Source organism: Fonsecaea multimorphosa, assembly GCF_000836435.1.
Source record: "Fonsecaea multimorphosa CBS 102226 unplaced genomic scaffold supercont1.13, whole genome shotgun sequence".
Taxonomy (NCBI): domain Eukaryota; kingdom Fungi; phylum Ascomycota; class Eurotiomycetes; order Chaetothyriales; family Herpotrichiellaceae; genus Fonsecaea; species Fonsecaea multimorphosa.
Window position 1 is genome coordinate 102159 of NW_015971647.1, and position 14582 is coordinate 116740.

The window sequence follows — 14582 nt, forward strand, 5'->3', positions numbered from 1 at the left end:
GGCTGGGGGGGAGTGATTGTTTTCCCTACGAAAGGGGAGAGACAAAATAGTGACGGTGGGTGACAAGCGAAACGAGATGGTACTGGCGCCGTGTCAGCACAATTGCGATGCGAGGCTTTCAAGGTTTGGAGAGTGAGGCCCATCCGGCATTCTGGCACCTTAGGGGGCCCCTTCCCGGTCAGTGCCTGTGCAGTGAGCGCCCTCCGTCACTCAGGGAAGCGGCTTAAAACAGGCAAGCCCCGTGCAAGCCCTGGCTTTTAGTCCGCCCTAGCCACAGGGATAGCCCGCTGGATCCCTGGAGGGCCGACGACAAGTTTTGGCTGCTGCCAGGGTTGATCAGGCACAAACCGTCGCTAGCTGCTTGGGAGATGCCCTGGTTGCCTTCCAACTCCGACCTCTGGCAGCCCCTCTTCTCAGCCTCGGGGCCCCATTCCCTTGCGCTGGCGTCCCAAGCCTCAACTCCCAGAGGCCAACTGAGGACTGTGACCGGGGCCGCGGATGCCGGATCACCTCGTCCACTCAGGTTTCGTCTTCCTTTGCACTCGACTCGGGCCAGCTAGTCCATTCGCAAGTGTGCGCCAGGTAATAAATAAAATAAATCTCTCCTGAATATCTTCCACCAGAGAGAAGGAACTAACCATCTCATCCACAAGTGACAATGTACTGGCATGTACTCGGTACCTCGTACGAAAAGTCCGTACCAAGTACCCACCGCCTTCCATGTCCTCCGTACATTACCGGACGCTTCCTTTGCAGGTGGGCTTCTCCCGAAGCTCTCTCTCGCATATACACCGCTTGCTATTTGCTGTGGCGGTCAAGAACAAAGGAAAAAGGAAAGCATATCAGATGTTGTGCAATGCAATGCTAGGGGGTGGTTTTTCGCTTAACGCTTTCTTCTTTCTTGCAATATTACCGCCGTCTCTGAAGAAGTAAGAAGAAGCACGCATTCAGGGCATGTGTATTCTGCGGTTGTGGGAGAGATGGACCTTAGTGTCTCAGTCCGCAAGACTGTCCTGACTTTTCAAGTTGTCGTCGCGGTATTGGCCGGAGCCTTCCGCAGTGCGACAATCACTTCTGGTGTTCATGACGCTTTTGCCTGCAGTTTATGGTTTTCGGAGGAGATCTACAAATGCCTTTGCTGTACTCGGTACCTGGCCCAAGTGCGCGGTATCGAGTGAAAGTGGCAAAGGTGGAAAAGGCAGTCTGAAAGGGAGGGGGCCAGCTTGGTCCCAGACTTCAGCAGAAAAGGGTGCCGTGGCCATTGATCAACAGCAGCTACGCGTAGCTTCCCTGAGTACGAGTCTTCGTGGTGACCAGTCGGTTCGGTAGTGTATTCTACCTCACCTTTCTCTTGCTCCCACCACCATGTTTCATTCCATCTCTTCACATAGCGAGTTTATAGCGACAGCATCGACAGGGCAACCAACGTGAAGATGCCTGGCACCCATGGGAAGAAACCGTCAGTCGAGTGCCACGTTTCTTGGGGACCCGACTGTGGCAACGCAAGCAGCCAATTCACACCCTGGTGCTAAGTTCGTCATGACCACTTGGATGCTGATTCAAGGGTGGCAGGATGATTCCAAAAACAGGTTTAGGCTCACAGCTGTCCCTGGCTACTACCTGGCTATGGTCTGTTCCGAGTCGCCGCAAACCTTGAAAATGGACCGGGGCGTAGCCTGGTGCCCGCCAATGGTGCTGATCAAATCTCAGCCTTTCCATCGATTGGCTTGGTCTCTGCCCATTTTCGATAGCACCGGGCTAGAAATCCCAAACTTCAAAAGACACGCTCCCCGTCCGCCTAGCTTCTTCCGTCTGGAACACACATGAAATCACCATCAAGAGGTAGCCAAGGTTTTGTCTCTAGCACCAGTGCTCCCCCGCGAGAAGTTAGTCGTAACCAGGTGGACCATCCATTTGTTCTGGAACCAGGAGAGTCGAAACAGTCGTGAATCGTGATCCTCATCCTTGCCTCTCGAAATGATGCCCGTTGATTGCCGTTGATCCAGATAAAATTGCAAAGGGGTCGATAGAGAATACCGAGTGCCTTTCGCTACGAGTACTCGGTACGCATTAGATCATTGGCGACGCACCAGTCCCCATGTACCTACTTCCTACGTTGGGTCCTGCTCGCAGAGGAGACCGCCAAGACGCAATTTGGAAGCGGTCAAGGAAGTTGTGCTTGAACAGATTACGGCTGTAGTTTGTCTGGAGCAAATAAAAACGCCGTCTCATGGCGGGCATACCTTGTATTATGCCCTTCTTTGTCTTCAGCATGATTCTGATTGCTTCTCCGATAGACACATCTTAGCTGGCACTCCTGATCGGCTCGTCGGGTCCAGACTTAAAGACGTATCTTGCTATCAGCGTATGCAGGCGTCCATCGCGTTCCCGCTGTTCCTAAGGAATATTGGCAGGTTGTTCATCTCTCGGCTACATCTTTTGGCTTGAAGTAATCAGTATCATAACCCAGAAAAACACCGCAGTTGATGCATGATTGGTGCCTGTACCTTGCCAAGAACCACCAAACATCCAAACATGAAATACGTGTTTATCACTCTGTCCTGAAGGCCTCAAAGACCGTAGGTCGTACTTGACGTTGCATTCAGCTGGTGGTCAAAGATTGTGTTTGGCAAACACCAATATTGCAATCTAGACATGTCAATGTCACTCGCTGGAGACATTAAGTGACAAAGAACATCTCGTTCAGACGTTTGATCAGGCAATCATCGTTGTGGACGCAGCCTTTATATGCCCGATTCCTCCAAGACCGCAAAAGGGACTGGCCAAGAAGGTACCTGTACTCAGATCGATCAAAGCTCATCGGGACCTCAATCATAGACGGTTTGTCAACAGGAGTTCAAGTGGAAAGTCACAGCTGAGGCGGTATCACTGTTGTTTTCCCCAGAAGTGGCTCGTCACCTCAACATCACTTTTTTGTCTGAACTGTCTTACATACCTACCCACCAAACCTGCCTTTGACCTCAAATCCACCATGTCTAAGAAGCAGCAACCACACTGGGAACGCAAACAGCAGTCGTAAGCTTGCTCACCTTCTCTTGTGATCTCTTCTACTGGCCGATATCCTTTCCTTTTTCCTCACCCTCGTCCTCGTCCTCGTCCTCGTCCAACCGAACTTCCTCCTCATTTGACAGCAAGCTCAATTCCAATGGCCACTGCTACACCGCCCACTAATTATGCAAACAGTTTCGCGAACGTCGAGATCGGAAACATGTAAGAGCAAGCATTCTCTCGGTTCTGTGCTCCCCGCTCACCTCAGTTGCAGGATTCAATGCTCCGTCTGCAAGGTCAAATGCTTCAAAGCAAGATTTTCTCAAACCCAGCTGGCGAAATATCAAGAAGCACTTGCTAGATACAATCATGGCCGTGGTCCAGAACCCGAGCTGCCCCGTTGCAGAAAATGCACACCAGAGTCCAACTCGGAGTTGTACTGCGTCGGCTGTCGAATGAGTAAGGATTTGAGTTTCTTCTCCAAACAGCAGCGAAAGAAACCCGATGACGCGGTAAGAGAAGATGAAATCGTCCATCGGTGTCTCTATGCGATACTGATCTGCCAATTAGAGATGCTTGAACTGCCAGCAGGAGCTCGAAGATCGTGTACCTTCCCTTGAGGCCGCCTTGGAAGAGGAACGCATCAGAGACGATGAACTCCGTGGCAAGCACATATCAGGCTCTGTGGTCTCGAGCATTGCTGGCTCCGTCCTCAATTCCCGGTCCCAGTCGCAAGGACAATCAGCCAGCGCCAGCGGAATCTTCATGCCTAACGACCGCGACTCTGCTTGGGGAAATGACGCAGCCTCTGCCCGCCCACCGTCGCCCACCGAGACTGAGCATTCCAGCTCTCGCAGCACAACCAGCTACACCAACTCCACCTATGCCAATTCGGTTTCGAAGCACAGCTTTGCAAAGTTACCTGCATACAACGCGCCAATAAACACACGAGTCATGGAACAACTTGAACGTGAGGAGAGGCAAAAGCAAGAAGCTCAGATGGGCAACAGACATGATGAATCTGATGACGGCGAGGAATGGGAATTGTAATAGATTCGACTCATAGAATGGTATCGCCATGGCGAGGAAGGCAGTGGCTCATCGTACTCTATGCCCTTGCCGGATGGCACGCTTGGCTCGTTCTGGGTTTTCGCCTTATGAATGGTTGGTTAACTCGACCAGAACTTGCGAGACCACGGGATAAGAGAGGAAAGAGAGCATGTAAATGCAAGCCAAGAGAGCCGCCATATTTACATACCCAAGTAGCTTAGCTTGCAAGACGGGATAGCTTTTATTGCGTTCAATCTTGCTCATGCAGTACTATTTCCCTTGCCAGGTGCGTCTGCAGAAGGTCTTGGCATGATATTGAATCTGTTTCAATTCTTCATGCAGTAGCTGTGGCCCCGGCTTTGGGCACTGCTCCAACTCCGGTGCTTTGGGAGGCGAACATTTGTAGTGTTCAGTCCCCTGGGCTTACCGGTCGGGAGTCGCAGGTAGGCACGCCATGGATGTCTTGGATTCGAGGCGGACACCGGATACGGATACGGATTGCGAACGAGCCGCAACAACCAGGACAACAATGGGTGAATATGGTCCAGAATGGTCCATATTCATGCGAGAACACACTGAGTTTCCTTATGCTCCAATCCGCTCCGGGAGAGATCGCATGTCAGGGTCTCGCAGGTCATGCGGGTTCTGTTCATGGTTCGTAAACCCTGCATAGCAATTGTTATTTCCGGTTGCTCCTGCATATCGGCAAGTCATAAGGATGCCGCATGATTTGCGGATATCCTCCAGGGCGGGAGTTTAACTGCCAGCGGTTGTTTCGGTCCTTGCACCTCTAAGAAACAGGGCGCAAAGAAGCATGATGGTTGCACACAGGGTCTGCTTGTGGTTCGCAACTTTGGTCCGAGAGAAGGCGGAAATTTCCCAGGTTGATGTTGTTGAGAGGGAACCCTTGCTAGGTTATAGCAGTGGTGTGGTTGAACGTTGACGTCGGATTGGCGAGTGATTATACTGGTAGATATGGCAACGGGAAGGAAGAGCTTCGGGGCGCAAGAGCCAGGGCCACCAAGCAACATGCCGGGTTGTTGTTTTTCGATGACGTTGGCAGTTTGAATGCGTCTTGCTTGACCTGATTTCCACCATGTTTTCAGAGTCACGGTGTCTCCCACTTGGGTGGGACATTCGTAACCACTCCTTGGGGCTCACCTCTGGGTCTCTCGGCTCGCTTCCTCAAGATCTGATCGTGGCACAGTCTTCAGGGTCAAAACTATATTTGTATCTATGGGCAGGCAAAAACCAGATTTCGTGCAGAGGAATGCAGCGTGGCTCGTGGCTACCTGGGTAGGCGAACCTCGGAAGAAAGGGAGGTTCGTTGGAAACAACAATGACGAGCTGCGAAGGGTGGGGTCGATGGGCGACTCGAGAGCAACTGGTGGCCCTGATGGCAGGCGGAAACCAAGATTTGGGGGGCCTTCAACCGCCCTCAGCCACCCCTCGAGCCCATCTTGCTGCATGGCTGTTGGTGTCAACCTAGTAACGAGGCCGATGGGCTCACTAAAGCCCAGGGACGCCCTGCTAGTGGCCTGCTCCCGCCTCTCTTAATGGAGGAGAGCCCGCCAATCCCTTTCACCGGTTCTGAACATGCTGGAATGGTCTTGCGATGCCATGATGCAACACACCACTTCACACATCATTTACTATCGCAGTTAAGCGTTGACCCTTCTCTACCTAGCCACACCATTGTCGTGTTCATTGTCGTCTAGGCATGCCGATGCCACGCTCATCCCTGAGGCTTGGTCTCGGGCTTGCTTCCTATCAGTTATACCTCACTCTCCATTCTTGATCATCTCTTACCTCGTGGTTGTAACGCCATTTGCCCGACGCCCTGAAACGGTCTCCGTGCCCTTGCCCTTTGCGAAGAATACAAGGAGGAAGAAAGGACTTGACATCCGCGGACATCTAGGCTGCTACCACCACAGACCAAGAAGCGAACCACGAACTACAGTCTTTGCAGAACGCCGAACCCTTTCCCGAAACCAGACTCGATCTCAGCAGCATTACCTCGTGCTCCGCCGCCTCCCTTGTCCCAGTGACGAGCGCATAACATCCACATCCTCTCACAACTGACGTCCGCATACCTCTCTTTTCGTCCCACCTTGACCGGTTCTATTAGTCGGCTCGCAGGTTGGAGTCTGCACATCCAGCCAGTCGAGCGATCGCAACTGCCGTAAGGCTGGTCAGGACGCGAATCCCATATATTGTTATTGGCGCAGCTGCTGAATGCTTCCAAAATCTCCTGGTCCTGATCTCAATTGATTTGAAAACCACACTCCCACAAGCTCGTTGAAAAGGGTCATCTGGATGCTTTGAGAAACAGGGAACAAAGTCTTGAGACGGGACTGTGCATGCCTCACACAATGGCCTCCAACAATGAACGTCTACCACCGCAGCCCAGTGTTTCCAGTGTCAATGACGACGGGGACACGCGGCGACTTCAGCCAACCATGAGCAATTCGACAACTGAGGATGGACGCTACCGGAGGCTATCGGCGGCATCATCGAGTTCTCAACAGACATCACATAGTCTAGATCCATCCAGATACCACCAAGCTCGCCAACCTATAAATGATGCGGTCACTTCAGCCTTCAACACCGCCGACGCTACCTCTTCTGGCGGTTTCTCTCCCGAGTTGCTTCAACAGATCACATCACAGATCACGGCGAATGTTTTGCAGCAATTGAAAGCCGCCAATCTACCTCCGCCACCGCCTCCTGCTCATCAGCCACCTCCGGCGGGCGCCCAGATGGATACCTCTTCGTCCGTTGCCGGCTCTCCGCCCTTGGATCGAGCCACTGTCTACACTCCTCCCACTCCCAATCGACTTTCCGAGGATGCAGGTGTAAGTCAGCCATCCCCTCAGTTTCCTCCGCCTTCCAGCCAGTCATCCTTCCGGGCCCCATCACCCGCCGCAGATAGGAGGGCGGCCTCGCCTCTTAGTCAAACAGGTCATCAATCCGAGAACGACGCAAATCAGAGCCGACCCAGAGGTCCCAAACGCATGGGCACGCATGAAGATGCAACCATACTGGAACGAATATGGGGGCAACTCTTCACGGAGCAGGGTGAGGCTACTCCTAGGCTGGGCCAATTCTTGCGTGGAATTGCTATTCATCTCATCGAGGACTATGAGCCCAAGCACAGCTTGGTCATCACCCCAACAAAAATGCAAAGATACTATGAGGAGACGAAGCTGGCCAATGAGGTCTACCCTTGGAAGATCATATTCGACGACAGAACTTCCTCAATATCTCGAATGTTCAGAGAGATCGAGGCCCAGCATCACCTTGTCCAAGAAAAGTTGAACGAACGGCCAGACACTCCCGGGCTTACACCGCACGGCTTTGAAACCTGGGCAACCTTGCTCTTAAAGGCACATCCCGATCAAGAGTATGAGCGACTGGCAAAGACGGCGTTAGACATGCCCATCAGCAACCCTGATGAGAAGAAAGAGCGGTTCCCAAAAGAACTTTCTAGGCGGCTTTTCCCCAAGCACGGCGACACCGAGGTCGCGTATAGGCTTCAGAAGGCCATGTCGACGCACTGCAATGTTAGCTTTGCTCGCCACACCAGCACGGCAGATTCCACTTCCCGGACGTCTGCGGCGACGTCAACTGCGAACATCGTAGCCGATGATTCATCCACCAAAACGAACTTGAAGCCTCAAACAGACAAGCCAGACAATGCCAGCAATCAGGTTCAAGCCAGTCCTGTACTATCTCAGGCTAGCATTGAACGTCAACGCCAGCCATACGGCGGGTCGCGCCAGGAAAGCGTTAATGGTGACGTCGCAGATGAGAGCACGGACGGCAGTTTCGCTCCACAGCCAATCGAGCGAGAGAGAAAGCCATACGTCGCTGCGCCCGGTGGCGGAAAGACTTACGATAATATCGACCGACCAGCTGCCGCGCCCGAGAACAAACCAGGGCCTCCTCCCCAAGAACCTAAGCTAGCACGTTCAAGTTCTGTCAACGCAACTAGCAGGGTAACCGACGGCCCACGATCCGGACAGCCACCTATCGCCCTTCATCAAAGACCACCGCCTGCAGCAACGGAAATCCAGGATTCTCGCCGTCACCGCTCCAGCAGTATCTATCACAAAGACCCTGCCCAAACGAAACGCAACCGTTCACCCTCCATGACAAAAGAAACCGGTGCCTCTTCACACGTGAGGAAGGCGGACCCAGATGCCTCCTACATGTCTTCTTCGCATCATTCTGATCACCACGACGATGCAAGACGGTACAGAGAATATGAAGCCGGGCGCGAACGTCTGGCTAACGACCGCTACGACGCCGCCAGAATGTCGGCATATGACCCTCGCGAACGTGAACGAGAACGGGACCGGGATCGAGACCGAGACGGTCGACCACGCATGCCATCTGTTTCGAACGTCGGCCTCGGCTTGGTTGATGGTCCACGAAGTCCGACGCTGCGCACCAATACAGGGCCGACATTGTATTCCAGTTCTTTGCCTAGTGCTGCTGCGGATGAAGACTATTACCTCAACCGCACACACGCGGGCGGCGCCCCTCCTCCTGGTAAAGGCTACAGCCCACCGTCCTCGATCAGCACTGGCTTTCAACCTCCACCCCCACCACCGCCTCCCCAAATGATGAGGGAACCGTCAAGCACGGCAAGCAGAGACTCGGGATATCAGGCATATCCGATCAACCCGGGCTACCCCCCTACAAGTTACCGAGATATGCGGTAGCAGCATGACATAAGGTGAATGGCGGACGAGTGCGATGGGAAAAGGCATCGGACGAGAGCGGGAAACTTGAGTGCATCAACGAAGGACCACCAGGACCACCAGGACGCGATGATACTGTCTCTTTCACATTTTCACCTGTACCATATTTGACGACTGATATGATTCATTTTTGGGGCTTGCTCTTGCGCTCCTTCCGACCTCTGGGCGATTTTTTTCTGGATTTCAGCTAGCCGGAGCATTATGTCCACTTTTTGATATCCCTGGCCTTTTGTTCCCAGCACTTGTTGAGAGTGAGAATGTAAACTAGTCGACATGTGTATTGGTGATGTACAAGTATCTTGGTACGCAGGAGAATCCAGGAAATAGAGCACTCGCTTGGAGCTCAACGAAGCATGCATGCGTGTATAGCTAAATATCTAGTGTGTACGCGTCTGGTGTACAGTAGTATGTACGTATTTTCAACCAATGTGTAAAACCGAGACCAAATTACGGTTTTCTCCCCTCGTCTGGATTATCAGCATTTCACTACTTTCTCTTTTACCTTCCTATCTGCTTTCCTTGTTGTCGGATGTACACAAAGTCGCTGACATCTAGTAAGTATATCCGGCCTCAGTAGGTCCACGGTAACTGGGTAGCCCGCGACAATCAATCGTCGTCTGCAGGTGGACATGGCCTGATCCGCGCCCTTTTGAGCATATCTTCGATTCCCACGATGAATGCCCTCGCGAGACTCTTGAACCTATCGGGCCGCCCCACGACCAGTGCGTCGTCGCCGCGGTCATTTTGGGTCTGCAATTCGGATCCTGGTGCGGAAGATTGCTGCTGTGGTTGCGATGTCGCGCTGATCTTTCCGGCCATGTGCTCGTAGTTTTGCGAAAAGATCGTCCGTGGCTCGCGCTGCCCCGACCGATTTTGCGAAAGGGTTGTGATCGCTCCTCGTCGTCTGGGTTGACGGGGCTGGAGCCTCCTCCGTGCACGACGTCGGCTTGCGCAGACAACCCTTGGAAAGCCATATTGAGCACAGTGGAAGTCCCACCGCCGACAATTCACGAAAACAACAGAAAAACCATCTCACCGGGTTTGTGCGCGAACATGAGTCAGCTTCCCCGTGAAGCTTTGGCGCTCCATGGTTCTGAGAACACTTCTCTCAGATCACAGAACCCTCAACCAACGGATCCATCATCGTACCTCTCATCCTTACCTTCTTGTCCGAGAATGTTGTTCGTCAAACTTGGTAGAGATGTCAGACTCCCGAGGACTTCACGAGAATTGGTCAATGGCGGTCCGGGCTCCACGGTGGACAGTATCGTCTGTGTGTGTGTTCGATCTCGAGCCCTGCGCAGGGCCGGGCTGGCCCTTCCTCGCCTCGGTGAAAAACTGAGATCCGGGCAGAAGAAGCAACTTCTCTCAGAGCTTCAAAGATAAGACCATGAGAAGCAAGGGGTCCAGATCAAGGGTCAATACGAGGAGGATGTGGTTTTTATTGCCTGAACTCTGAGGCGATAAGCCCAGGCGGCACGGAAGGACGGGACCTCACTTGTTGGTCACAAGAACTTCGCTACTCCGTGGGAAAGTCTTATCTGGAAGGGTTTGACGTCTAAAAAAAGGGCCTTTACTCGATTGGCTGATCTCGATGCCTCCTTAGTTCAGAAGAGGCGAAAGGACATGCATGAGGAATGACGATGTTGGGGGGGCGCAGGTGCTCATTCAGCAAGCCTAGTGGCCTCGCTGGGTACTCCGCGCTGGTAGTTTACGTGGGTGAGGCCTAGAAAGCTTGATAGCATTGGTGTGTTCTACCTAGGCGTGGCTCGGGCGCTTTGTACGTGTCTCGGGTATGGCGCACCAACCATGATGCATGCCGCCGCACGCCGCCTGCATCCCCCCATTTCCCATCTGCCATCACATCCATCATCAGCTGCGCACGGCGTCTTATGGATAGGTATGTACCCGCCCACACCATCGCCGACGGGCTTTGTTGAGGCTAAAAGAATGTGCTTCCTGGCTCGGACTGTGACTGTCAGCTCCATCATGTCTCCTCTCCTGCTGCCTTGCTCTGACCTTCCTTGAGGTGCGCTCGGAGATTCAGACTGGATCACTAACAAGAGCCAAAATAACCGCTCAGTCTCAGACTCACGCGCTTCGCCGGTGAGCGACCGTCGTCCTTCATCTGAACAACCCGAACCCGCTGCAATCTACCTACGATGCACCCCGACCGCCTATGAGGCTCCTATAACGTTCGCAGACAATGGTAGGCTACGACCATGCCGAACAAAAAGAGCTGGAGCCACCGGAGGTCCCGTCGAGTTCCAGCTCAGGTGCCAGCGAGAGTATTATCGACTATGAGAAACAGAAAGATTGGGACCCTCTTGAAAAGACCGACACGATAGGAACACTACCGGACAATGAGAACAGACGCGGCAAAAACAAGTTGGAGCCTCAACCCAGCTGGCAGGCACACCATCATGGCATGCTCAAGTTTCGGTCCATGGACGACGACCTGCCCACCAGCTGGTGGTTTGCTTCGACTGCCATTCCTCTCATTGCGGCCACGTTTGCTCCCATGGCCAATCTGATATCCATCACCGCCCTGGTCGTCCCTTGGAGGAATAGACTCACCCAGAGCCAGACCGAGTTTCCCACGACCTATGAAGCCACTTCGGTAGGCTACGACGACCCTCGATGGTGTGTCGACCTCAACATTGCCTCTCTCGTCTGTGGGTTTGTAGGCAATCTTTTCCTTCTCTTCAATTTCACAAAGCGCGTCCGATACATCGTCGCTCTCCCCGCGACCATTGTGCTGTTCTACGCCGCCTCGGGTATACTAATCGGCCTGACCGTCTCGATGAATCTTCATGTCCCGCCTGGCCCTGATGCAGTCTATTCCCAGGGCTACTGGAACGCCGTCATTGCTGCCTGTCTCTACATGTTCAACTCGATGATTCTGATGGTGAACATGTGCGGCTACTTCCTCGGCCACTACCCTCAACACTTTACCTTGACTGACGAGCAGCGCAACCTGATTCTCCAGACAATGATGTTCTTCATATGGCTTGGTGGCGGTGGCGGTGTCTATTCAAGAATCGAAGGTTGGACGTATCCGGATGCCGTGTATTTCTGCGACGTCACCATCCTGACCGTCGGCTTTGGAGACTTTTATCCCACCGACGACCTTGGTCGAGGCCTGGTGTTTCCTTACTCGGTAGGCGGAATTGTCATCCTGGGTCTGATGGTCAGCTCTATCCACAAGTTTGCTGGTGAGCTCAGTACGGTCAACGTGCTCCGTAAACATGTCGAGCACAGAAGGGTCACCACCCTGTCACGCGTTGTGACGGTGGAAGATGAAAACGAGGAGAAGAGGCGGGATGACCTAGAGAAAGAGGTGGCAAAGGAAGAAAGAAGTGGTCGACGGCCTACGATTTCATCTCCTGTTCCGAATCCGCAGATCCAGCGTGATTTGGACGAAGCAGCAGGGCGTCTCGAACGCACCCTGATTCGCGACCCCATTCAGGATCGTCAAATCGAATTTGGAAATACCAACGCCGAAGAGCTAAAGAAGGCAGAGGAGCATGAACCGCACCCCAATCAATTCCTACGTTCGGCATTTCACAACGGTCCGATCCATAACACCTTACGGTTGATTACAAAGCCCTTGAGAAGAACCATGACGAGACAACAAAAGAAGGCCATTTTGATGAGAGAGGAGAAGGATAAATTCGACGCTATGCGGGATATCCAATCCAACGCCAAAAAGTTCAAAAAGTGGTACGCCTTATGCCTGTCGGCGCTGGCTTTTGGGATTTTGTGGTGCATCGGAGCGGTGGTATTTTGGAGTGTCGAGCACGACACCCAAGACCTTAGCTATTTCGAGGCATTGTACTTCTGCTATGTCAGCTTGCTGACCATCGGCTATGGCGATTTGAGTCCTAAGAGCAATGCTGGCAAACCCTTTTTCGTGGTTTGGTCGTTGATTGCTGTACCGACAATGACGATCCTGATTTCCGATATGGGTGACACCGTCATCTCAAGTTTCAAGCAAGGGACGTTCAAACTCGGTGACCTGACCGTCCTTCCGAAGGCAGGTCTTTGGCGCGACATCGTCATACAGCACCCCTGGCTTTGGAATTGGATGAGCAAAAGGGCTGAGAAGAAGCGTCTCAAGGCCGGCTTGCCTTTTGGACCGGACCCCAACGAAGCTCCCCCTGACTTGAGCATTGAACAGCTCGCAGCGGAGGAACCAACAGAGGCGGAACTGACGCAGCGTCTGGCTTGGGCTATTCGCAAGACTGCCGACGATCTCCAGCATGCACCGGGGAAACACTACACCTATGAAGAGTGGTGTGAATTCAGCCGCTTGATCCGGTTCACAAAAGTGGGCCTTGATCAAATGGAATACGACGAGGAAACCGATGGGGTGGTTGAATGGGATTGGCTCGAGGAGAGTAGCCCCATGTTGAGTCAGCAAACCGAGTCCGAGTGGATCCTGGACCGGCTCTGTGAGAGTCTGCTCCGGTTGCTGAAGAAGAACATGATTGCGAACGGCATCAATCCCAATTCAGGATTCCCTCGATCGAGCGGTACAGATCTCAGCGTCTTCAACTTCAACCGGAGCGGTACCATATATGAAGACCCGTCAGGGGACCGAAAACCTGACTCGTCTGCGAAGGGCAAGGGCGTCGAGCCTCCTCCGCCGACAAAGTCCCAGGAACGCCAACGGAGAGCATCAGGCGCCGATGCAGTGCTGACATTCTTCACCGGCGACCGGAGGGGAACTCATGCATATGCTTCCGAAGCGCCTCAATGGAGCAAAAAGGCCATGGAACGCATGAAGGAACGTCGACGAAGTAGCACTTCGAAGCGAAAGGGACCGTTCAGCAAGCTTGAGCACCGTGGCAGGACAGGGGCTGTTGGCGGCGGAAGGGGCGGGGCAGGCATTCGCACGCTGAAGATGAGACACTTCACCAGAAACCAGGAAGAGGAGGGATGATAAGCTGACATGATATGCTTGAAGACTTGAGTTGGATGACCAATTGTTACATGTCTGTGTTTATACCACTGTACCATTCTACGAGGGCGGGAACATGGATTGTGAAATATACGGTAGGGGACTAGAGGAAAGGACTTTTGGACAGACAGGACATGACGCGCTAGCGAACGGGAGAGGAGTTTGGAATTTGTCACGCAACCCCCTTGATTCTTGCAGGAGATTAAGTTTTTCTTGTCAACTGCGGCCGAAGCGATTGGACATGTCATCAAGCCATCGTCGACGCCTCTTGACCAGCACCCATGATGCGAGTGAGAGAGCGCATAAACGAACCGGACGGAAGAGGGGGACGCTACGAGTAGCCCAACCGGTGCTGAAGACCACGCTCAGCTTTCAAGATAGCCCTGGCATCACCACTACATTTCTTTTCTATGGGTATGAATGAAGCTGCACATCACATCCGTCAGCATCACCTTCACCCAGGACATCCAACCGTGATGTGCTACACTGGCACAGATGCACCTCTACGCAGTAAGAAAAGTTTGGGTTCATTTTAGCCCACGCTGAGCCGTCACGCCCCGCCCCTGTCGCAGCTGACGTCTATGAAGCGAGCCGTCGAGCCAGCCAAAAGAACCATGATGTGGCTACGCGGGCACAAACGCAGCCCCCTACGCAATAAGAAGGTTGGAGTTTCAATCAAGCTCACGCTGCTGAAGCGGGCCCGCCGCCCTTGTTGCTGCTGACATCCATCAAACGAGCGAGCCCGTCGAGTCCTTCGAGCCAGCAAAAGCAAAGACTTGTCAATCCACACGGGA

General features: G+C 53.2%; 3 protein-coding genes across 3 annotated transcripts; all 3 read left to right on the forward strand.

The window, feature by feature from the left end:
- Positions 1–3166: 3166 nt before the first annotated feature.
- On the forward strand, positions 3167–4059 carry Z520_06741 (uncharacterized protein; the record flags this gene model as incomplete). Its single annotated transcript, XM_016777241.1, has 3 exons — positions 3167–3231; positions 3284–3521; positions 3580–4059. The coding sequence occupies 3 exons, from the start codon at positions 3167–3169 to the stop codon at positions 4057–4059; spliced, it is 783 nt and encodes a 260-aa protein (XP_016631412.1).
- Positions 4060–6431: 2372 nt separating this feature from the next.
- Positions 6432–8786, forward strand: Z520_06742 (uncharacterized protein; the record flags this gene model as incomplete). Its single annotated transcript, XM_016777242.1, has 1 exon — positions 6432–8786. One exon carries the CDS (start codon positions 6432–6434, stop codon positions 8784–8786), a length of 2355 nt encoding a protein of 784 aa, XP_016631413.1.
- Positions 8787–11031: 2245 nt separating this feature from the next.
- Z520_06743 (uncharacterized protein) lies at positions 11032–13770 on the forward strand (the record flags this gene model as incomplete). Its single annotated transcript, XM_016777243.1, has 1 exon — positions 11032–13770. One exon carries the CDS (start codon positions 11032–11034, stop codon positions 13768–13770), a length of 2739 nt encoding a protein of 912 aa, XP_016631414.1.
- Between the last annotated feature and the right edge of the window lie 812 nt (positions 13771–14582).